Source organism: Genypterus blacodes, unplaced genomic scaffold, assembly GCF_046128005.1.
Source record: "Genypterus blacodes isolate CSIRO-AG114 ecotype Tasmania unplaced genomic scaffold, CSIRO-AGI_Gbla_v1 ptg000007l_1, whole genome shotgun sequence".
Taxonomy (NCBI): Eukaryota; Metazoa; Chordata; class Actinopteri; order Ophidiiformes; family Ophidiidae; genus Genypterus; species Genypterus blacodes.
Window position 1 is genome coordinate 3762909 of NW_027466821.1, and position 26175 is coordinate 3789083.

Sequence of the window (26175 nt, forward strand, 5' to 3'; positions counted from 1 at the left end):
AAAGGTGAGAGCCAAAGATGAACTAAATTCAGTAATGTATATGAGCATTCATAGTTTGGATGACATCACTGTAGTAATGTTGCTTGTTTGGGTGACATCACTGTTGTTTAATTCAGTCTTTAGAGTCAGGCCCTGTTGTAAGCAACGCTGGAACACAGTTCTTTGTCTGCTTGACTTTGTGCTTTAGTGTTTTCTAATTAAACACTTGAAGGAAAGCCAGCTAGTCTCCTCATATCTCTGCTGAAGTGGAAGAGAGACAAACTGTTGCTTACCTCATCGAATACTGTAAGGATGGAGAAGCACAACCAAAGTAACAAGCAAATCCATTTGTGTGTGTTCTGTTATACAAATGATCATCGCTCTATTACATTTGACCTTAAAGAGATCATTTGGTTGTACATTTCCATGCATGCATGCATGCCTCAAGTGAGACGCCAACAACCACAGCAGACTTGCTGTTTTTGTTGTTAAATACAAAACTGGCAAATATTCCTCTTGTCTTCTCTCATCAAATAGTCAAATAATGATAAATAAGTCAGTGTAAGTGTAAAGTCTGTGTCTGTAAGTTGTACGTTTAAGGATCCACTTGAAGATAACGGATGTAAGACAGGTTAGACTTCCAAGCAAACAAAGGTGCAAACAAAGGGGCTGTGCTTCTATAGGGGCATGTTTACACTATGTCATGTATTTGTATATATGATGTCACTCTAATGTTCAATCTGAATTTGTTTCCTTAGTTCTGGCCTTTATCCCAACCCAGAGGTATAACGGACAGGACCCCTTGGTCATGTGGCTCAAACCCACCTCCCTATCAGCTGAAGACACCCGCAGCAGCCCCAGTCCTGTTTGGAAGTCCAGGACCTGGGTGAGTATGCAGTAGATTTCACCTGGATTGTTGTTTTCATCTTTAAGAATCGATTCAGATTTCTTGTACACGCCCATCCTTGATCTGACGGGTCATTTTCTAAACAATTACTTGAAACACCATCTGCTATCACAGTGCCACAGATGCCAGGGACCATGCAGGACACAAAGTCACATTTTCCCTTAACCTACCAGAGGACAATGAGCCCATCTTGGACTGCATTCTTAACCAGCCAGAAGCTGAAAACAATTTGAGGAGGAAGTCTTTAGTGGCTTTAGCAGTAAAGAATATAACGGGGAAGGTAGTCCAGCCAGTCCAGCACATCACTAGGAAACTGATAATAAATGCAATGATCTGTTCAGACATCAGGTTAATGTTACATTTAATTGCAGCTTTTTATGATGGGAGAGTGAAATCAAAGATATATGTCGAAGCTCAAACGTCAGTTGGATCTTCAAGACTGCTGTGGGTATCGAGAATTAGATTTCGTCAAACAAAAAAACACATTTACCTTACAATAATTGAGCATTTCTCCCTTTCCTTACAGAATTGACCCTTACTCACAGTGCAGTGGCGCTGAGGTAAGCTCTACCAGATATTTAAAATATCAGGATTTTACTGCCACCTTGTGGTGATGTTTATAATTGCTATAAAAGCTCATTCTTGGCTTCTTGGCCAAATGCACTGAAACCAATCGTTGTAAGTTTCCTCATTATCTCCAATGAAGGCATCCATTCATTGTCATTCATGTGTGATCAAAAACACAATAAACTGACTACATGTTTTTTTTCTAAGCATGTCAACAACTCTGGTCCCATGGGTGCATGTGAATACTCAACCAGTTACTCTACTTACTACAGAGAAAGTTACTTAAGTTCAGATGTCAGTGCTGTGAGTTAAGTTTTGACCTTTTTGTTTTATCGTCATCATGTTAACACCTGTCAACACCAAGCAGATGGGACTAAGGCTAAGCATTTGACATTAACTCCAATGTCCCGTCTGTTGGACAGCTTAGAGCCTTAGACAACTGTAAATATTTACACTCATATGCGCCAATTACTACTGGTCTGATTTGCCATATTTGTCTTAAATTCTTGCTTCTCTGTATGTTAGGATGAGGAATGCTGCCAGCCATGTGTCAGTACTCCCTGTATAATCAAGGACCAAGCCTGTCATGGAGACACTCTAACACAAGACGCACAGCAGAGCGCTAAACAAAGCTACAAACAGATAACCCCATACATAAAATCCCAAATAAGTTCCGGACATGATCAGAGATTTATGGAAAATATGTCAATGCCAGAGTGTGGAGGTAATGACAAGCAGACAGGAAGCAGCACACGTCAGCCAGCTTCTCACTCTTTGCCTCAGTCTGACAGCTCAGAGCTCCCACAATGCAAGAGAACATCCAGCGGAACTCAGGAAGCCGGAACTCAGACAGCTGACATCCCGGCGCGGCAGACATGTGATGCCTCGATGCAGTGCAGCTTGATATCAGACAGCGAAAGCAAAACCTACAACTTCAACTTGCTCCTTCCACCTGTTGACCATTCAGTACCGCCTTCAACCACAGGGAGGCATCCTGATTCCAGTGATGCTGTTGCAGAATCAGATCCTCACAGAGCTCCAACATCCAGCCTGAGGAGTGGAGGGAAGCAGAGCCCAGCCAAGAAGAAACACACGGCTGAACACCTGCCAGGCAGCAGCTTCGTAAACAAACAACCTGCTGACAGAAGTGACAGCAGAACAATCCAAAGGAAACACGTTAACTTCTTTCTGGATGGGCCGTGCACCACCGATGGCCGAGGTATCATGGAAGTCATAGATTCAGTGAACATTTAGAGAAACTATTCACATACAGATTTACTGGATTTGACACTTGGTCTATCCTCCTGAGAGCTGGACGTTTATTTTGTACGCATTTTTAATTTCTCCTGGCTATTTGGGATTAGTGGGACCTAATAAGTATGAACCAAAACATGTGAAGCGAGTAGAACACATTTCTTTCTTTCTGCTTTGTTTTCTTGTGACCCAAAGTGGTATTTATACCTCTAGGGGGCAGTGAGGTCAGGTTTAAGTTGAGCACAATGATGTGTAAGGCGAAGGGAAAGAAAAATGTAATGTCCCCATATGAGGACGTCGGGTCTCAGTAAGATATGAGATTGTTGCCTACACATGAGATGGTTCACTGGTGAGATAGTTCAACTATACCTATTATATTGTCTTAAAGTGAAAAGAACAGATTTCACTGATAAGGAAAAGAATGATTGATTTAACTATTTCAAGTTTTATTTTGTTAATCATACCAGTTATCCCGCTATGTCTTCTTTGTCGCCCAGGATTGGGTAAGCAGGACAGACAGAGCAGTGATGAGAGAAACGCGCCTGTGATGAAAGCCCACTCAGATGAGGAGAGGAAGGAGGTCACATCTGGCAGCAAAGTTAACACACTTGCTAAAGAGGCTGACACACTCCAGGAAATAGCCGACATTTTGCTCATGCTGAAGCAGAGAAAGAAGGAGGGGTGATAATGAAGGAAGGTAAATGGATGACAGCAGCAGGAGGAGGAAAATAGAACTGTCTTTAGATACATGAACCAAAGCATTCCTCACGTTTCTTCTTCATGTTTTGACACAGTGGAATAAATGTCCAGAAGCGTTGCTCTGATTCATAGGTTTATTTCTCTCCATATACATATTCAAGTGTTCAGATCTCATGAAGATACTCATTTTTATAGAATATAAACTCTAGCAAAACATTTACAGCTTGAACAATAAACAATATACTATGCAACACTCTTTTTTTTTTATTTGTGTTTTTGTATTTCCTCGTAAACTGTGGAATCACATGTAACTGCTTCACATAGAAAAAAACAAATTGAAAGTGTTTCACCATAAGTATACGTTAGACATTAAATGTCCCCAGCTGGAGGAGGACGCTTTAAACAACAGGATGTTAAGGGCTGAACATCGCTTTATCTTTAAACAAATTGCAGCAAAAAAAGTAACAATCACGTTTAATATTTGGTTGACACAATGTTTCTTTACATAATTGGTGTGAAGGAGCTTTTACCTGCCAGGGTTGCGAAAAAACTTTTAGTACAAAACTAATTTGTGTCGCTCAAACACCTCATCTTGGATTAATATAGAAGATAAAAATAAAATACTTTCTCATTTAGAATTGTTGTTATAACCTCCTTTCCTCTTAGTAAACTCAAAAACAAATGCTACGTTAGAACTGCTCATCTGGGGAAGAGACTTAACTAAACAGGGTTCATCTTCTGTGGAGGCTTCCATCAGCACATTGATTCAAAGGACCACACAAGAGATTTGTACAACTACAAATCTATCACTTTTGACATTATTGTCAATCATTTTCAAAAGCATACACCTCTTTTACAGAATTGCTTTCATGCTAGTGTGTGATATGCTGATCTGCTGCTAACCGTAAAGCTCCACGGGACTGACTTGAAATGAATGTCCTTCCATCTAGGTTGCCATTTGTTTCAATTCAGTCATTGCAGAATGAGAATCACCTTGTAGGGACTAGACACTTGCTTGTAATCGATCAATATTAGTCGCTCATTTGGTAAAAATGGTCACTGTCAAGGTAGATAAGTGGTAAATTCATTCAGAAGGAAATGGAGGGATGCCAGTTGCTTCAAGTTTATTCTCATCCCTTGCTGAAGTGAATGGAAAGGAATGGCCACCATGAAGGCTCAGTCTAAACTTGTGCTTTAGAAAATGATCAACTTTAATGTTAAATTGTAATATATATTTGAAAAAAAGTCAGGCGTAACATTGAAAACATCAATATAGTCATTTAAAGCTAGATTAGGGAAATCCACATCTCCTTGTTTGAAAGAATAATCTTGTTAAAAGTCTATTTAATGCCTTTTGTAGTGACTTATAATTTCCATAGGTATCCTTAGCTAAGTGCAACACCTCAAAAATACCAAAAATATCACAATACTTGATACAAATACTTGTTGTGGGTTGCGGGTTGCTTCTGCATGTGACTGCATGTGCTATGTTCTAAACCTTTAGTCCAGACCTTGAGCCCAGTAGCAGCACTGCATCATTTTACCTGATTGATTACCACATTTCTGGTACTATTACTTTGCTTTGTACTTGGCAAATACATTTTGCTACACAGAAATCTACGCGTATTTGACTGACAGGGTGTAACCTCACACAGTTTTACAATTATTTTTTTTTTTACAAAACAATGGCAAATCACGCTAAAGCCTACTCCTCAACTTTAGGACACAAGAACCATATAAATGATATGCTCTGCAATTTGTACATAAGGCTATGGAGGAAGACAAAAATCAAAACACATGATAGTAAAATAAATAATATTCCATCACATCTGTACACAGGAAATAAAAAAGAAGCCATGCCAACCATTTAAAATGATATCATACACACGTGTTCACATCAGGAAATGGAACTGAAATGTTAGGCAGCTTCCACTACATGTAGAATAGACTAGTGGTGGTCATTGGTATTACACATAAAATCCAGAAATTTACTCTCCATAGATTTAAGTTCAAAACAGTAACTTATACGGGCACAAAGATAAGAACTACAGGAAAAAAATGTATGCTGAAGCAATCAATCATCTGTTCTGATGTTGTTTTCGTCAACAAAAATCCAATAGTGCTACTACAGTGATGAGAAATTCTGTTTAGGCACCTACTGACAATACTAAAATTGTACAATCTACATCTCTGGTGTTTCCATTGCATCAAAAGAACAGGACCAACACTGAGTAAGAAGGGTCGTGACACGAGTCCTGACACACTGTGGTGCAATGAGACACAACACTTAACTCAGAGGTGTTTCATATAGAAAGGCATAATGGTACAACAACAACAACAACTGACAAATGTTGCCATGTCAACGCTCTTTATGTTGGTCTCAGTGAGAACATTCTGAAGTGATTTTGTAGGGTGGCTGGTTTGAGTCATAGCTTTTATGCAGGAACATAAAAAGTATAAATCATAATGTACAAAGTATTAGGGAGGGCTCTATCACAAAGTTGAACCTTTCTAATTGATGGAATTCTCTGCATGACTTCCCTTGTTGTGATAGGTGTAGATGTTAGGAGAAATCAATAGGGTTAATAGCTTTTGACTACATGTAATGAAGAAGGAAGCGCCCCTCACATTTTCTACACGCAGTGTGTGTTCAACAGTTCTATTTCCTGTCCGAATGGCCTCAAAAAAGACTTCAATTGCTGTGGGTAAGAATGTCAACATCAAATCTAGGTAATAATATGTGGCAAAGGCAGTATTGTAGCCTTTCTTGTTAGAGTGGCGCAGGGGAGAGAACTCGGCTTTCCACTAATGCAGGTTAGACGACACGTTTGGTGTCAGTTTACCCTCAATTCAGAAAGTAAAGTGAAAACATTCGTACTACCTCTGCTGAACACATCGTCATTGATTTGTGATGCCTGAATTGACTGAATTGCGGGCGAACTCACTTTTTCCCCCTCCGACTCCCAACCTGATATTGAATGAAAGTGGTTGCAAGAAGGAGAAGCATTAGAGACCCCGCCACCTCTGTTATGGTTCAGCAATCACAAAGCCACTGACACACACAGAGGAAGGTTACCAACGCTGAACCTAGTCCACATCAGATGCGTCGTTGTCCGATAGGTGGTAGTTCGACCCTTTGACCCGGATGTATTCCACCTGCCGCCCCTCGTCTGAATCAGAGGCGCCGCAGGAACAAAGCTGATTTTCGAACAGTGCCTCTATCTCCTCCAGACGACGGCCTTTGGTCTCGGGCAGACAGCCGTAAATGAAGAGGAACCCCAAGAAGGCCATGCTGGAGTAGAGGAAGAAAGCCCCTGAGAGAGAGAGAGAGAGAGAGAGAGAACAAAGACTCACGCTGTCACTACGGACACACACCGAGAATCCAATACTGTTGGGATCAAACATTTTTCACATTTTCAAAGCTGAAATATAGGAATGCAGATTGCAGACATTTAGAGCAGCTATTATTGGACGTCAACATCATATGGATTTCTACAGCTCATGATGCACTGAAACGTAGAGAGACATTATGTTTTATCTGTTTTCATACACAGATGTGTTCGCTCTCTGCTTTGACACTTATCATTCCTGGCAAATCAATTGTGTAAACCTAAAATGGCTGCAGGACTGGATAGATCATTACGCCGCTGCATGTCGGGATGCCTCCGCAATCACAGTTGAGGGATCGATTAGCAAGCGCCGCGAAAGGTCACTTCCTTCCTATCTGGCAAAAACTTGCTGTTGAGCCACACCGGCTTCAGACGTGTGAGAAAGAGTGAGGAAGACGAAGGTTGGCGACGCCTCGGGGTGTCGATCAGCTGTTACGAGCTTCCCGGTGTCGACGTAAAGTTTTAGATCTGCTGGCAGGTTGCATGAGGGCTGAATGAGGACTGACAGCATTGATGGAGGCAGCAGCTGCTCCTCACAAGAGCTTCTATTGGAATTAATAACGACATCAGATAGAACACAGGAAATGACTTGTTGATTCAGAGGCATCAAGGAGGAAATGAAGCCTTTTAGCAACAAGTGTGGATACAAGGTGAAGAGTATTCATCAACATTTGGCTATTTTGCAACACATTGCCTAGTGATGAGAGCCTCTTCATCTTCTATCTGACGATCTCTCAAACCTTCCATGTTATGATTCCTGTAGTTTATAATTACATCACGTGTTCAGGGGCTAAAACAAATAAATGTATTCCTGTATTATACCATCTTTGCACACTTGTAGGTTGTCTGTAATAGATTGTTAAAAAAACACTAAACACACCGTAATAGGTCAGATACTGAGCCATGTGGAGGAAAGTGAGGGACACCAGGATGTTGAAGGTCCAGTTGACTCCAGCTGAACATGCGTTTCCTGTGCTCCTCGCCCACAGAGGATAGATCTCTGAGTTGATGGTCCATGGCATTGGACCCATACCTGAGAGAGAGAGAGAGAGAGAGAGAGAGAGAGAGAGGGAGAGAGAGAGAGAGGGCGAGGGAGAGAGAGGGAGTTCAAACACATTATACACTATCGTTTGCTGGACGTGAGCTAGTGGACAGACACAGAGACAGTCCGTCTTACCTGGAGCGAAAGCCGCCAGGTAGGCCACCAGGCCCAGTAACACCAGCCAGGAGTAAGAGGTGGGACAGTAGTTGAAAGCCCAGTAGATCTGCTCTCTCGCCTGGCTGGAGTTAGAGCATCTGAAACCGGTAGAGTGTGTGATTTAGATGTATAAATAAGACTCAATTCATAGAAAATGTGATCAAGTTGTTAAGAGGTTTATAAAGCAACACGTAGTTATAAATAGGATCAATCATCGATCATACTATGAGTAATCTTTCTCCACAGATGAGAGTGAGAGACAGCAGCCAGCATCTAAATGTCTCTCAACCAGCAGCTGCTTAGTTCAGCCCCAACCTCCGCCTCATCCTGTGACTCACCTGCCCCACGCCGCCTGCTCAGTGGAGGCCTTATTGACTGACACGCAGGAGGAGGCGACCAGCTCAGAGCCGTTCTCACGGTAACAGAAACCACATCCTGGATCCAGCATGCACGGCTCGCACAGCCTGCGAAAGCAACACAGCGGACACAACAACCTTGACCTGCAATATCACTGAAAGAAAGAATAACGTACCAAACACTCTTTTTCCAATAAAAAGGAAGGGATGAGTCAAAATGATGTCTTGTGTCACACTGATTGCTATCTATGTTGAATGAAATCCTGTTGTCTTGAGCTAAAGTTCATTTAAAGAGCAGTCCACACACAAATGAACCCTTACACACGTTCATATTTCCATACAGATGTCTCAGGTTTGTTGTTTGATTTGATCTAGCAGGAGCTGCACATGATGTTTTTGTGCTTCAGTGCTCTATATTTGCTTTGTGTTCTGTGCTGTATTCTCTCTACATGCGGCAATAATATTATACACTGCGGTGAGCTCAAATATAACCATCTGTTATCACCCGGGAGAAACAATACTCTGAGAATCAATACACAAAAGGAGGCGGGAAGCTAAACTTACAATTGGAACAAAGAATTGTGAAGACTGAACCTCGGGGCTTTTTTCAATTCCTAAGTAAGTAAACAAGTAGCGAGTTCATCCTTCACCGGGACGTCCCATTCAGCTGGAGCGTAGGAGGCTGCAGTGTTCTCATGATGAGGAGAAAACGTGTGGGCTGGTTTGTGGAGTAGAATGAACTCACACCAAAGCCACTACAGTGCGGTAAAAGCACTCATCTTCTCAAATTACATCTGTGTTTGTGTTTCTGGGTGTGCGCGTGTGGCAGGGATGTGTGTTGTCAAGGTGTGTGGGTGTTGGGCCAGTGAGTGTGTGTGTACGTGTGTGTTGTTCTGATGGAAGAGCAGCGTTACAGATTCTCAGTCTGCGCAAGTGAGAGCAAAGTGGGACAGAGTGTCGATGCCATCATGAAATCAAACTCTCTCACTCTCTCTCTTTCTCTCTCTCTCTCTCTCTCTCTCTCTCTCTCTCTCTCTCTCTCTCTCTCTCTCTCTCTCTCTCTCTCTGTGTCCCATCAAACTCAAACATAATTCAATCACCTTCAAGGTCTCATTTTGGTGTGTTTGCAACCTCAAGCTACAAATAATTTATTTGTTTTAATGACTTTATTGAAAAATCTCAATTGTGTCATCAGCCGTTTTAATGGCTTTATTTTGTTTGCGACACAAGTGTGTTTCAGGCAGATGGAGCTTTCCCATGACACAAAATGTCATTATCACTTTTCTGCCAGTGTCCCTGGCGCCACATTCGCAGCAAACCCTTGTGCTTTTGTATCAAATTGTGTGATCGTTGTGTGAATCAAATGAAAGGTTAGAAGTGTTGATTAGAGACCAGTTTGACTTTCTTCATTTACTCACACAGTCAATGTCTGGAATCCCTCACTAAGGAGTCTAATGTGGAGAGAATATTCTTCCTTTTAATCAAATCAAAACTTGTAGAAAGTACAGCATGAGCGTCTGTATGGCTGTAAAAGCTCTATCGCTCTGCTTTCATTTCATTTCATTCATCCACACTTGTGCTCAGTGGTAAAGCCACAAAAACAACACAGCCCACTTGGGAGGAAAATCAAATCTCCTTGACTTATTTCTTATCAAAACTCTAAAAACCTCTCCTCAGGACGGCAGCTTAGAGTTAGAGGTCATTCCAGCACACACAGATCTGCTTGGCGAATCAATTTCAGGAACTGTTGCGCTTTAATATACGTACGTAACGCAGCTCCCCGGGATTTGAAAAGTGATCGTGCTGGGATAGGCGAGTCATTTGTGTTTATGAGTCATAAGGTTAGATGATTAATGCTTGTTATAACACCTGACGTGTTGGCTCTCCAGCAGCTGGGGGTCCGTTCCTGCAAAATGAACCGTGGTGTGTGTGTGTGTGTGTGTGTGTGTGTGTGTGTGTGTGTGTGTGTGTGTTTGTGTGTGTGTGTGTGTGTGTGTGTGTGTGTGTGTGTGTGTGTGTGTGTGTGTGCGCGTGTGTGTGAGTGTGTATACTCACGGGTACTTGGAGCAGGTGGAGTTGGCCATAGAGGGGTCCAGCGGGTGGAGGGTGACGGGGGGGCTGTGCTGAGCAGACAACAGAAAGCCAACGGCCAGCAGAGCCAAGCTGAGACTCGTGCCTGCACGGGGAACACATTCAGCTGAGCGTTAAAGGTCTTGAAACCAAAACTGGAGTCAGTCAGAACACATTTTGCTATATATGAGAGTGTCCAATAAAACAAAAATCATCACTCAATCAATGTTGCAATTGTTTTCAGCTTCCACGCCAATTTTTATTCTTAAGTAATACACTTAACTATCGCAAATTTCCAATCTGGCACCCAAAAAGAAGCATTTCTGCCCCTCTGGCACTGTAAAGCAAAGCAATAATGTAATGGCAGCATTGCTCTTGACCTCATCATTGGTTTCTTACCCACAATGCTCCACAAGGTGAGCTTCCGGCGTCCCACCCGCTCCACCAGCCAGACTCCCAGCAGGGTGAACAGGAAGTTGGTGAGGGTGGCAATTCCGGCGAGCCAGATCGCCAACCTGTCATCCCGCACCCCTGACATCTGCAGGATGGTGGCGCTGTAGTACCTACAGGACACACAGACACACAGAGAGGATGGTGGGACAAACAAAGCTTACATTACTCTCTTTCTTTCTTTACTTGACATATTTCACTGAAAAGTCATATTTCCTGCTCTGATACGACACTAATAGAAAGCAACAGGAACATATTTGTAAGAAAATGCAAATTAGCTCCTAATTACTTCCTTTAAGTAACAAAATAAGAAAAACCCCAACATATTCTTTTAAACTGGGATCCTCTCATGTTTCCAGTGAATTTCTAAACAGATAAGATCATTAATCACTCCAAGACAACAAACCAACCGCAGCCTCTTCTCTTCTGAAGAGCCAATCACAGCCTCTCAACTTAAGTACCAGCCACGCATTCATAGACTCTCTCTCTCTCTCTCTATCTCTCTCCCTCTTGCTCTCTAATTATTCATGCAACTCTTCCGCCTTGTTGCTCCACTTAGGCAGATTACCTCCAATGATCATCAATGAGAGTCTAACCGGCCTCCAAACAACACCTGCACGAGCCCATTTACTACTTGACATTGATGATATTGTGTCACTGAGTGGGTGGAAACGCACACACATACACACACATGCACAGGCACACACACACACACTTTACTACTTTTAGCTGGGGCTGTAGTCTATCGTACACATTTACACATACTGTACATAGGCTCTGTACTTGCAGTTAAAACACACATTAAGTTGATCAAACCTCCATACCCCTGAGAGAATGTAACACAATTCAAACACAGATGCAGAAGAACTAATATTCATTTAAGACAAAAGACAAAATAAATAAATAAATCTCTCCAGCATTGCCTGCCTCTTTGTCTCTGCGGGGAACTTGGAATTAGCACTTAAAAGAACCATTATCCCTCCCCCACGTTTTTTTTTTCCCCCCAAAACACCAACATTCTGTTGAGCCATTTGCATAAAATCACTTTTTCAGGCAGAACTTTACAATTTTTTAGAGGGCATGAAACTCAGCTTGACCTCTGCATAACACAACTAGGCCCAAGGATGATAAAAGTCGTACATTGCCTCATTATTTCTCTGCAAAGTCAGATATGCACTGCAAATGTACACACACACACACTCAGAAACAAACACACACACACACACACACACACATGCACGCGCGCAAATGAAACAAGCTGGTTTTAGAGCACCAGCAGGAGTAAAAGAGCTATTTATTTCTCAGCAGTGCCGGCCTGCTGTGTTCCATCTCCGGCCCTGCATCTTCCTGATTACACACACACACACCCACACCATCTTCCGACTAGAATCTTACTATGAATAACGCAAAAGTGATCGTTTTGTCCCAGCTGTGCCGAGAAGTGCATTTTGCAGGCAAAAAATGTTAAAAGCATCTCAGGAAGGGCATTTTGGGCTGGAAAAGGCATCAGCAGTGTTAAAGGAGTGAACCTGAGGGGGTTAAATCTCGATAAGTATGATTTTCCCATCATCTGCACCAGTGTGCCTTTTTTTCCAGGGTGTTAAGGCTCAGAGGGCCTCAGAGCTTGTTGCTTGGTGCGAATTAAGTCCTTTTGACGGCTTTGAGGGAAAGGAAGGCTTTGAGAAAAACAAGAGATCAATTAGTTGGCGCGAGAGATCGATGGAGAACTGCTGCTCTCGACTCGGCCCCGTAGCGAAAGGCTCTTCTTTGATAAGGAGAAATCAATTGCGCAGTCAGAATTCTGCTTTGTATTCGCCATTCGTCATCACCTTAATTATCAGCATCAACCTTTATTCATCCGAGCCCGTCTCACCAAGATCAGAAGACTCCTGGTGACTATTTTAGAGACAAACACGGCCGAGTAAATACGGTAAATACACAAACAGATGCAGAGGAATCTGAGTGTGGGACATTAAAGTGTAAAAGCGAAAACTCCTTCCCTGCTTCCCTCCTAATAACTGTGAAGGAGCAAGAGAAAGACAAGGAAATCGGTTTTTGAAGTCTTTTCACCATGGCAACTAGCTTTAATAAGAGGGTGTCAGAGGGGGGTCAGAGGTGAGCCAAGACTTGCTTTGGTCCAATTACCGGCACGACTGGGATCTGGAGAGAAGAGAACTTAGCCGTTACTCTGTACTGCAGCGACTCGGTGAACTGCGCTGATGAGACGACAATGGGTGTTTGAATTTTGATGCGGTGAGATTCAGTATTTCACGGCGTCTTTGAAATACCGAAGCTTTGATGGGACGGGACTCTTTCCTGGACTTCAGTCTGCCCAAAAAAAAAGAAATGTGATTATTAGATCCTCGGCTGGAGAGGAAGGCATGTTTAATCAGTGAGCTGAGAGCTTCCACGCCGAGTCTGCACTTCACAAAAGATATGCCACTGAGGAAGACGAAGAAAGGGCGCATAGCTGTCGAGGAAGGTCGTGACCCACTTGGTTATAACTCAGGGGAAGATTCTCCATAACACACTCACGCACACACACATCCTTATTTATTTCTTCGTGTAGGTGGATGTGTGTTTGAGTCTAACAACAGAAAACATCACATTCAAAAGTAGATCCTGACCTGATCATTGAGGTCAGAACTGATGCTGGGTAAAAAAGACTAAACAAACAATAACAACATGTTCAACTTGATTTACAAGAGTTGAAAAGGTACAATCACTGTTGAAATATGAAGCAAAGACACTTATTAATATTTATATCAATTATTATAAAATAAAATGATTCAAAGCATTTTGAAACAAAAGCAAATTACAAAAGCAAAATATTCTCCAAAAAATGTGTGAACAACCGAATAGACTTCCTAATATGTTGGTCTTGATAGACTCAAAGAAAGAAGAGAAGCTTGTATCACCACACTCAAACACACACACACACACACACCACAGTGCACACATACCGCACTACTCGCAATTTTCAGCGAGATCACACTTTCATTCTGAGTTCACCATCATTACAACGAGCCGGTAATAACAGGTGGCAAAGGTCGCTGCCACGGCAACCCGACAATGTTCCAGAGCGCCGGTATTCCGGCAAAGTCATTTAAGATTGATTAGCGAGACCTGACCACGCTGAAAGCTCTTTCGGCCTCTGAATATGTGTGTGTATGTGTGTGTGTGGGGGGGGGGATGAAATCAGCCGATCAATTAGTGATCAGTGTGTCACATTAGAGGCTGCATTAGAAGCCCGAACGTGAACGGCATATTAAACACCGAACCGGCGAGTCAAGCTGCTTTGAACTGCGAGTGCTCGTCACACACACATTAGCCGGGAATCATTTCTAGCTGAGAAAATGGTAAAATAATTGGGTTGCATAAAACATGATGTTATTAGGACTCTGCTCGCTTTGTACCAACTTGCAAATCGCTGCGTCTGTGTGTTGCGTAAGGCGGCTTCGTCTCGGTTTATGTACTGCTGAGGAAGGAACAAAAAGGAAATCTACTCTTCACTCCCTTTTCATTGCCTACGTACAGCAAACACACACACACACACACACACACACACACACACACACACACACACACACACACACACACACACACACACACACATACACACACACACACACACACGCACACACACACACACGAGCCGCCCCAAATACACACCCGTGGGCCCTGCGGGTGCGATCTGGCCGTGACCCCTCATGTCTGGAAATGGAAACACGCATCCGCGGTTCGATCGGCACTTCTGCTTCATCACATTAAAGGAGGGCGACGCCACAGATATCAAGCGAGGGCGAGAGAGGAAGAAGAGCGGAGGAGTGTGGCATACACACACTCTTCCCCTGCATACATTTATGCATCCATATTTGTCCTTGTGTGTCATCACCTTGTCAGGGAGTCATTTACACCCAACGGCAGCTAAACGTGGAACACATCAATCTGTCCAGTAAGTGTGTGTGCGCGTACTTACTCCTGTCAAAGTCTAGTTTACACACTGTCTTACATTAGGATGGTAATGTATGGAATCTACCTGCCATCTCTCCTCTTCTTGCTGTTCTTCATCCGTTTCCCATGTGGCAGCGATGCCGTTGACTCATGCCTGACATTTCCTGACACATTTACCGGACTGTCGCCTCGCTCTTCATCGTGGAATTTGCACGTCTTTGCCCTTTAATGACAAACCGCGACAGTGTGATCACAGTTCGACTTCCTCCCTCAGAAAGCCATTAAGTTGTACGTGTGTGTGAGCGTGTGTCGGTGAAAAGAAGAAAAATGCTGTAACAGAGTGAAACTTATTGACACAGCACTGATCTAATTATGTAACTTAATAGTATGGATTCAGAGGGAGTCAGAGACAGAAGGAGGGATCAACTGTAAGACGGCAGCGGCAGAGAGGGAGCGAGAGAGAGAGGGAGAGAGAGTGAGCGAATAAACAGGTGTGTGAGTGGGTGCAAATGAACTGGAGACAGAGTAAGATAGTAAGCGATGAGGTGTGAGAGCGGAAGAGAACAGAAGGAGAGAGAGTGAGAGCGCGCGAGAGAGAGAGAGAGAGAGAGACAGAGAGGGAAGGGAGAGGAAATGAGGAGAGGAACCAAAAGGTGAGAAGAGGGAGAATGCTTGGCCGAAGACAGTGGAGGAGGAGAGAGGATGGTGTGAACAAACAAATGGACAGGGAGAGAGAGGGAGGGAGAGAGGGGGGGGGAGAGAGAGAGAGAGAGAGAGAGAGAGAGAGAGAGAGAGAGAGAGAGAGAGGGAGGGAGAGAGAGATATTCCCAGAGGAGCTGACCTATTTTTCAAATGAATGCATACAAACACGCGGCCCCACATTTACGCTTTGGAACAAACGTGCTCAGCCAAAAATGGCAGCACACTGGATGCTCAGAATCAGAACCGCACACACACACACCATCATCATCACCATCATCATCATCATAGGCAACACTCGCAGATGTCTGTCATCATCACAAAAAACACTTTGCTCTGCCTGGCTGAACCCAAATCGAATGACAAAATGGCCAAATGGAGCAAAAATAAAAAATTACGCAACAATGACAACAACACCAGCGTGTAGTTATGAGACTGTATAGATCCATTACAGCTCATCAGTAATATTGGTAATACAAATCTGCTTCTCAGTGATTTGGGACATCTATTTTGAAAATGTCACAACGCTGAAATGTATAAAGACGGTATTGAACCATATTAGGCTATAAAAACATAGCACAAATGCATCATTTAGTGGTAAAATTAGTTACTTCGGTTTATTTCTGTGTCCAAAACTCATTAAAAAGATGTAAAACAACACAATACGTGCACCAGTCTCCAACCTGTTTCACCTTGCTACACTGTGCCATTAGTACACTGTGTTACACTGCGCTTTGCAAATGTCAGAACGCAACCCACTGTGTGTGTGTGTGTGTGTGTGTGTGTACCTGAGTGTGTTAAAAATGTTACACACAAAACCCACAGCATGCACATAGACAACCAGGATTTAAAGAGTTCTGGCTGTGACTCCATTAGAAGCGGTGCAGCAGGTTGGCATGATTAAGCTTAAAAACACAGAATCGCACACACACATTTCTGGCTTTTCTCTCTAACACAAACACGCAGCGCACAGTGGGTTTAGCCAGCTTGATTCACAGGCACTGCCAGCAGAGTGGCCATGTAATAACTGGCGTTTCGTGACATTTTCAACATGACATTTGTCTGCGCGACCATCTGTGAGATCCAACTGGCCAGTGTCAACAACAAACAGCCTCACAACACACAGACATGTATCGGATCGTATTGTGCCGTGCTGTATCAAAGCGTATTGTGCCTTGTCGAGTGTATTGTATTGTATATAATCCCATCTCATCTTGTATTGTCTTGTATCGCAACATCTTGTCTATTCTTGTATCGCAACGTCTCGATCGTATCGTATCGTATCGTATCGTTACGTATCGTTACGTATCGTCCCGTCTCGTCTCGTCTCATAATGTCTTGTATCGTATCGCAACTTCTCGTCTCGAATTTTATCGAATCGCATCACGCATTCTTTTATGGCATTGCAAAGTATTGTGCTGTTTTTTATCGTATCCTATCGTGCCGTATCATTCCATGCTGTCTCCTGCTGTCTCGTGCCGTACGGTATTGTGCCATATTGTATTGTATCGTGCTGTATTGTACTGTATTGTGCCGTGCCATATCTTATCGTGTATCATATTGTATAGCATTGGGCCCTGCTGTATCCTGGCGTATTGTGCCGTAGTTGAAGACATGCAAGCCGTTCTACATCTATCTAGATTGCTGGTTTTATAAACGCTAACCCTGAAATGAGATGTTTTGATGCACCTATGGGGACCTATTACCAGTGATCCTGGATGACCTCGTTGTTCGTGTTGTCCTCTTCATCAACGGATGAATTATGCATCTGCCTGACAGAGGTGCAATTTGCGACTCATGAAACCAGGGGAAGGCGGTCAGAGGATCAGACGAAGCCCAATTTAACCAAATTCACCCCAAATAGTCATTACAATCATCCACTGCACTGGCAAACAGCACACACACTCAGAAACGGGTCAAGGTCGAGCACCGCGGCTGGCAGTAAAGTTCTTCTTCATGCTATATTTATGCTCTCAATTACGTGGTTTGATTTCCCCTTTTTCGTCTCTCTCTCTGTCTCCTTTCCCCCCCTGCACCCTGTCAACACAGTCTGCTGACCTGCCTTGATAGAACACGCACACAGACACACACACACACACACACACACACACACACACACACAGTCCCCACCAGCCCACAGTGACCTTTACATGCTAGATTATGTGGCTAATTGAATCAAAATGATCCCCCGGTTAATGGGGAAGAATGATATCTAATTTGACCCACTGATGCGTCACATTGTTCCGCATTTAGTGACCCAGCGACGGAGAGTAGAGGATGATGAAGAGAGTGTGTGTGTGTGTGTGTGTGTGTGTGTGTGTGTGTGTGTGTGTGTGTGTGTGTGTGTCTGTGAATGTCACTCAAGTTTCTCCAAAAATCCAACATGGAGTCTCCTTTATACTGGATCAATCTAGCAAATTTGGAATACTTTCCATAAAGGGAAGTGCAACCAATAAAATCTGGTCTGGTGTGTGTGTGCATAAGAGTGTGAGTTGTCTGGAATGACCAAAAAAGGATGGAGAAACAGAGAGTCTCACCGGGATATGATAAGAGACAACCATGATTTATTCCACTCCATCAAAGTGTCTTGGCTCAGTCACACCCTGGCTCTATTTTACAGCCTCTTCATCACAATATGCTTTTTCTGTCAGTCTGCCAGCGTCTTTGTATCTCTTTGTTGGGCAATTTCCGACCTCCAGAGATGAACTCACACCGAATGAAGCGAGCGGGAGGAATGTTTTTACTGATTGGCCGATTTGGGGGTTTGAGAGGGGATATGACCCGATAGCCGCAGAGGTCCCCAATGAGTCTCAGAGATGGAACACGTGTTGACTCCCACCACAGCGAGGTGAGGTCGAGCGATACGAGAGGAGAGTGACGTATTGTTTTAGACACCGTTAAACGTGACACACACACACAGCAAAGAGAAAACGCCACCTGTCTAATGGAACAAGCGATGCAGCCTTGACTCATCTGTTGAAATACAAACAAATAAAGCTGCAAACGTCAATAACTAATTTTCTTTCATCTACCTGGTGTCTTGGAGGCAATCTCGCCAAAGAGTTAGTCTCCCTAAAGCGTGAGAGCCTGATGTTTGGTGGCACGCTGGCTTTGATTGCCGTCACACTTGTTCACTCGGCTCGCTTCCGCTTGATCGGCCAAAATGTCCTGCTGATGTGAGTGGTGAACCTATATTCAAAGCTTCAAAACTCCAACTCAGAAACACCTGAACGCCACACCTATGCATTTCAAGCGTATTGATTCTCTGAAGCAGAGCTGCTTCATCCCCAGGGACTCCATTCTTCCTGTGACAGCTGTCTTTGCCTAATGAGTGTTTCTGACTATTAGGAAAACGCTGCTTGTTCTCTCTCTCCCTCTCCCTCTCTCTCTCTCCCTCTCTGTGCGTGTGTGAGAGACTCTTATATATAGTGCATCCCGAGTCAGTAAGGACCAGTGTGTTCTGGTCTGGTTTGTGTATTTCTATGTCAATTCTCCAGCCTCTCTCTCTGCCTCTGTGCCAAGCTGGTGGTTTAATCAGTGGAAGCAGCTGGGTCTGAGTCTCTGAGCCCGTCTGATTTACTGGCTCCCCAGACCTCCTTTATATATCTGGCTGGCTAATAGGGGCTAGCCAGGTAGCCTCGGCACAGAAGACACAAAGCCAGGTCGGGAGACGGACAGGCCGGTAAACTCTGGGTGAAACAAGTTGATGAGTGACAGCCATGTTCGAATACCCAGACAGGTGTCCCAGAAAGACTGAAATGTAGCGCAATGACACGGATAAAACGCAACACGGAGAAAGAGGAAACAAGGGCACGAGAGGAGAATGAGAAGAATTAGAGGGTTAGAAAAGACAAAAGTTGAAGTTTGGATGTCCCAGTTTCTTTCATTTGACATTGTTAAATGGTAGTAGTAGAAGGTTCCCCCCAAAATTAAACAACTTCATGGAATACATGAATTATTATGATTAAAAAGTCACAAAGTAGGATGAAGGTAGAGAAGAGCTGTGTAAACACATTTTGAGTTTGAAATTGAATTATTTTGGATAATTTGGATGTTTGGCAGTGATAACAGTAACATGGAGCCTCCCAGGTTCTGTAGTTAATTTAGTGCAGTGCTTCACAACACTGCTGCATAATTCCCAGTGTCCTCTTCCTGCTTCCTGCTCTGATTAGAAAAATTCACTTCATCAAGACTTGGTGGCAGATCTGGAGGAGGAAAAACAGCCGATTTAGCTCCTGGAGTCTGGGATGTGAATTCAGCACTGTGGTGCTCAAGGACCAAGTATGGAGAGCCACTGGTGTAACCAGGGACAGTTGTGACAGATTCCGTCTGTCACCTGTTTCCAACCGTGGTTATCTGATGGCCACGGGAGATGAAGATGAACGTGGTCAGGAAGGCAGACAGCCCATAGACAAATATCCAGTGAGACAAGAAAGTGGACTGAGAGAACGTTGTGACAGATTCAGAGTGTCAGCCTGTAGAGCACGAGCGCCCTGAAGACAAGCAAACGCAGGACCACAGATAGAGACGCCAATGTGATTCTATTTATGAGGATGTTTTGACCACCTTCCTTCCCTGACCCGAATCCTAATTCTAACCATAAACCCAAATGCTCCATTCCTCCTCCTCCTCCTTTTCCTCCTCTCTCCTTTTTCGTTTTGTACCACATATGTATACATACATTCATGCAGCACATAACACAGGGACAGACCTCACGCATACACAAGTGTGTGCCCACATACATGTGAGTGCACATAGATCTCTCACACACACACACACGTCACAGGCAATTACGCCAGTGCACGTGTGCAAACATCTCAGCCTGTCATGTTACTTTCCACATGTTAAATTATATGTACGCGCACTCACGCATGCACGCACGCACGCACGCACGCACGCACGCACACACACACACACACACACACACACACACACACACACACACAAACACACATGCTCGTGCACACGCGCACACCTATCCTATTGCTCGCACCTCTGGTTGCTAGGCAACAGCACACATCCACAGATTGTTTACAGAGTCTGTAATATAGTTCATCTCAAAGGGGAGGACAGACAGAGACAGATGACACAATGTGTCTCTTCAGACGGAAGGATAAAAGGAATAAAAGAGAAAAGGTAGATCATCTCTTCACAGGCAAGTGGACATAATGTGCAGGCAGGGCGTCGCTCCCTGGTGCACAATGTGTTATGAAAGATGGGAGAAATACTTTGTGATTTAATCCTCTGGTGCTAAAGCAAGTAGATTGCATTGTGCGGTATTGAGCGGGAGGCCGGTGACATAGAGACACATCGTCATCTATCAGTATCGCTTTGATTAACTCTCAGGGTGAAAGCAATAAAAGCCGACTTGAATTTTTCTTTTCATCGGCCCTTCAGTGGCCTTATGATGGAGTGGATTCAGATTTATTGTCACATTAAACGGCAAACGCATGTGACCTTTATTCACACTGATGCATTTGTCTCCATCAGGCTTTTTGAAAGACCACAAGGCCAAAAAGAAACTCACTCACTCTTCCGCTGCATTTGAAGTCGCTCCTCCCACGGGCATCGCAGCCACTTCAAACACACCGCTTGTAAACGCACCCCGAGTCCTACTTTCTTTTGTGACATTGACACTTGTCTCTTTGTCTGAGTGAAACGGTCTACAGACTTACGCCAGGAGGAGGCGCTGCTTCAGAAGCTCCACTTCAAAAGGGAGTTCGAGCTCACAAAAACATCTTTGTAGCCTCCACACACACTGGAAGATAATAAAACCAAGGAAGCCAGACTCACGCTCAGATCTATTCATGTAGCCAAGGTAAATTTGGGCAAAAATACAATTGCTTTTGTTGCTTTATTCACTCATCTTCAGGGTTCTGCACACACAGAAGTCTCAAATGTACCTGACAGCATCACACACGTCACATAAACTGTGACAGATCCCGCTCAGGTGTGTCAGTGTTGAAGTCGCTCAGACCAAAACATCACGGTTACACTTACATGACGGTGTTGATTCCCGAGAGCTGCTGGAACATCTGAAGGCCGCAGCCCACCAGGAGGGCTCGGCGGGTCGGGGCGTAGGTGAGCATGCGCCAGATCACCGGACCATCTGGGGGACACAAGCCAAAACAAACACACACACACACAGAGATGTTAACGTTTCAAAACTTCATTTGAGGCACTTTATTAACATTGCAGAAGTGTTGGTGGTTGCTGTGATACCAAAAACACCTTTGGATTGCATCATTTTGATCAGTGAACAGAAGAACTCCCACTACTGTCTCAGTGCTGAGTGCGGCTTCTCACCACTCCGCCAATTCCATTTTCCCAATCTAACAGCACTGATCTAGCAGAATATAGCTCTCAGAAACCTACTAACGTCACATTTGTCTTGCTGGACGTCTTGGTTCTGGGATGAAATACATATTATCCCCCTGGTTTAGTCACTGCTTGGCCCTGGAAGTGTGTGGAGCTCCGCCATGTGATCTTAATCACACACACAAGAGTGGTGCTCCTTAGGGAAGAGGAGACTTATTAGCACGAAGAGAGCAGCTGGACAAGCATGAGGCTGCTGGTTAAAGTGGGAGACACACAGGGAGCGCAGGGTTGAGACAAATAAGCCTCAACACACACCCACACCCACACACTCACACACAAACACACACACACACATATGGGGGGGGGGGCGAGTCTTCTCTGTCTGTTGCCCTTCTTCCTGAGGCTGTGCAAATACAAGCACAAACATCTCATAAACGAGAATGCATGAGCTGGCACGTATGAAATGACACAGACACACACACACCCGTGCATACGCACAGTCTCGTTATTTGGGAGCAGATGTGTGTGGGAGGACCAGAAAGCACGTCCTTTAGCTCCTTGACATGCAGGGTTGATATTCTGCATGGAGAGCCCTGCTGAAATGTAGCAACACACACAAACACACACACACACACACACACACACACACACACACACACACACACACACACACACACCTTTGTCCTCCTTTTGTCGCCCTACTACAGCATTTTAACTTTCACCGAAAATTAGTTGAATAAAAAAAGAAAAACTAATTGGACATGAAAACAGTCAGTGGCGAATCATTTACTGATTTACATGTTAATGCCTTAATTTAAATATTTGTATTCTTTCATAATGGAATATCATTGTCATCCTTTGTACATTGTTAGGTTTCTATGCAGTTTCATCATTTATTCAGACTAATACTGTACAAAAATCGACACACTAAGTATCCAATGATTACATCTCAGGCAGAATAAGGTGTTTATGGCAACCAGCAATACAGGGTTCAATGAGAATGTGAAGTCCACTGTAATCTAAAGACTTCAATTCCCAGAAAATAGCGAGCCGGTGCAGATGAAAGCTGCCGAAATCCCTCACACACTCAGCACTTCATCTCCATTAGTGTGCGGGGAGATTTTGCCGCTGCACTGTATGGTTTCTTACGCGGACCTTGTACCTATGAGCAAACACATAAAACATGTTGCATGGTGTGTGTGTGTGTGTGTGTGTGTGTGTGTGTGTGTGTGTGTGTGTGTGTGTGTGTTGTGCCACCTACAAGACCAGGTCAACACAAGATAGATTCACCACCACAACACTGAATTCATCAATAAAAGGCGGAGGAAAAAAAAGACAACAATAAAGAGATGAATCACACAGAATGCTTTTTTTATGAATGGATGACCTGCAGTTTAATGTCCCCTGGCTTTCTTTAAATCCGCATATTAGATCAATTAAATCGATTTCAGTGCTAGAAATAGTTTTCGGTAAAACAAAAGTCGTATGATGAAAATTTGATGAAATTCTAATACAAGCAGCAGACCAGTAAGCACACATATTTGGATAGAGGTTGACTATAGGTGGTTTCATGTTTGTAGGCTTCTCTGTTGATGCACTTTGACACCATAACCCTGTCTAAGCTTTTACCCTGATCCTTTAAGATCAGAGAACAAACGCCCTATTTTGCAATGTTGAAGGAGAAGAAGATAATTTCCCATATCTGAATCCTAATCTGCTGTAAAATCTAATCAACTTCATCCAAGTCTCCCCAATGCATTACATTTCCTTCAGATCCAAGTTAGTTTTTGAGATATTCTGCTGATAAATAGTCACACCAACGTCAGTTGATAGGAAACACACACATTAATCTTTCATTTCAGATTGAGTTTTGATCTGAAATCTCTTTAAACAAGTCGAGGTTCAATGTGAAGCAGATGTATAAACTCAAGGGGAAGGAAAGAGGAAGTGATGTGTTTATGGTCTGAGCCATTTCCATGGCGCTAACCTGGTGCAGTATCATTGGTCGATCCACAGAGACCAGAGCGGAGGACCGTTATCTGATTAGCTGACGGGGAGAATCAGGATTTATGGGGCGAACGGAACTAACGGGAGAGAGAAGACCTGATCAGTGCCTGAGGAGAAGCGTGATTTAGTGAGATACACACACACACACACACACACACACACTGACACATTAAAATGGAATCATTCCTTTGTGAAAACACAAAGTCAAACAAAAGTAGACAGGCAATCACAGGCTCCATCGAGTCTCACAACATCCACGCACAAACACACAGGGTAACACACACAAGTGCCATCGTGGCCCCTGTGTCCTCAGCCTCACACACACACACACAAACACATACTCTGGCAGTAATTAAATCAGATTGGAAACCGCGAGCGCGACGGCGTGATGAAAAACAAGTTACAGTCACTAGAATGAGACGAGCGTGGCGATTAAGTCTCATGGCGTCGCTATAATTGCACATCACTTTCCCATATTAAACCTTTCCAGCTTTATTTGCGTGATATTTCATTCTGGCTGCACCATGAGAACCAAAAACCCTTCAGAATTCACATTCCAGGAGAAGGAATATCGTCTTCTCCCTGATTTTCACAGATAAAATCCACCAATTTTTTCCCTTCTGCGTTCGGGAAACACCCTGACCTCCCTTTGTTTTGGGCACTGCGATCAGTTCGAGCGTCCCTTTCTTGCCGTTTGTGCAGGTGTGTGTTGTTTCTGCACGTTCCAGCATCGAGTAAAACTACATTAGTGCATTTCAGTAAATGGGGTCAATGTGTGATGAGCAGTGTCACTGGGGTTATACAGGTGTTCAACAAAGGCCAATCAAGCTCACCAGGACGGCAAATGAAGCTGTAAAATGAGGCAAAGAAGGAGTAATAAAGATCCTGCTGAGTCCAGAAAGAGGAGTTTAACTGCTTTATCTCCCACCAATCACAGGAAATAACCCGGTTCATTTATACAACCGAGCACGCCGGCGACGGCTGGCTGCAATCAAGGACTGAGCTCCTTGAATCCCCCCTCCACACACACACACACACACCTCAACCATCCCTCTAATTGCATCTTCCACATACTTATCCGCTATCACTCTCCTCCCCTCTCCTTCCCTCTCCTCTCCTCTCCTCTCCTTCCTCATCAAATCAGGATGGCAATATCTCAACTTTGACCCCGTTCAAGATGATGAGGTCAAGAGAACAGAGTGGGTGCAGATGGCAACTACGTAATGGGTTGTTAGGGAATCAACGAGCAGCCAGTTTTGAGCTTCAGAAGTCGATATTTACTAAATCCCAATGGTGAAATTGATCAGAAATAGGTCACTGATATTGTTTTTGGTGCATTTTGTAGCATTCTAGTGATATTTGGAGCACACTTACCACGTGGGCCTGTGACTGAACCCTAATGGACCCACTGAGTGCTTCTATTGTGCAGAACCTTGTCAGTGAATGACAAATTACCTCTAGAACGCTACAAATGACAAAAAGCAACATCAGTGACCACACGTGCGACGTTATGACAACAAGGCACAAACGCAGCAGACACTCCCATCCCCTCTCTTATCTCATATCTGGCTGTAAACATTACTGATACACTCTGAATGCAAATCCTTACTTGTACAAACCGTACTGATATTGCATCTGAATAGAGCATGAAAAGCTTTGCATAATTGTGAATCGCTAAGGAGGTGTAATTTTAGGAAGAAACAGCATTTTAAGTGGCACTGATGAAATTTTGTCAGTAGACGAGACTCCAGTGTGCAGATGCAGGGGGAGCAGCTGTGTTTATCCGATGACACCGAGGGCCAGCGGTTGCCAGGAGCTGCACGCCAGACTGATGGACGCACGGATGGATGGAATAAAACATGCACACACTCACACTCACACTGAGAGCTCACTATCACATAGATCCACATAATGACAATCTGGTGGTTTGAGGTCCTACTTGTGAGTGGAAACGACTCCTGTACAACCTCAGGCTGACCGTTTCTGAAAGCTTCAGAGTCTGGGCACGAATGTCAACCAAACCTCGCAAGTTTGCAGCGAAACGCATCAAAAGCATCAGTCAGTGAAAGGCTGCAGGCTTTGGATCCGACCGTCATCCCTGACAGTTCAATGGGAGAGGAGCGAGAGAGTGAGACAGACGAGGTAACTTTTACTCTTCCGCTTTTGGTTTAAAGTGTCAAAAAGCCAAGATCAGACATCACCTCAGGAGAGACACGCAGCTGCCTGAGAGCAGAGAGGAGGAGACCAGACACACGGGCATCAATCTTTAACTCCCATCTGTTTTTACAACTGAGGGTTCCAGAAATAAATAAAAATGGAACAATGTCC

General features: G+C 43.9%; 1 protein-coding gene across 1 annotated transcript in view; it reads right to left on the minus strand.

The window, feature by feature from the left end:
- Nucleotides 1–6403: 6403 nt before the first annotated feature.
- LOC143001899 (proton myo-inositol cotransporter-like) overlaps nt 6404–26175 on the minus strand; it is a 39630-nt gene continuing 19858 nt past the window's right edge. Inside the window, exons 4-10 of the mRNA XM_076151749.1 lie at nt 21523–21631; nt 10819–10982; nt 10405–10525; nt 8332–8457; nt 7973–8091; nt 7676–7828; nt 6404–6720 (exon numbers count right to left, since the gene is read on the minus strand). Of these exons, the coding sequence (XP_076007864.1) occupies nt 6494–6720; nt 7676–7828; nt 7973–8091; nt 8332–8457; nt 10405–10525; nt 10819–10982; nt 21523–21631 (1019 nt within the window). The 3' untranslated portion in view covers nt 6404–6493. The remainder of the gene's footprint in view (nt 6721–7675; nt 7829–7972; nt 8092–8331; nt 8458–10404; nt 10526–10818; nt 10983–21522; nt 21632–26175) is intronic.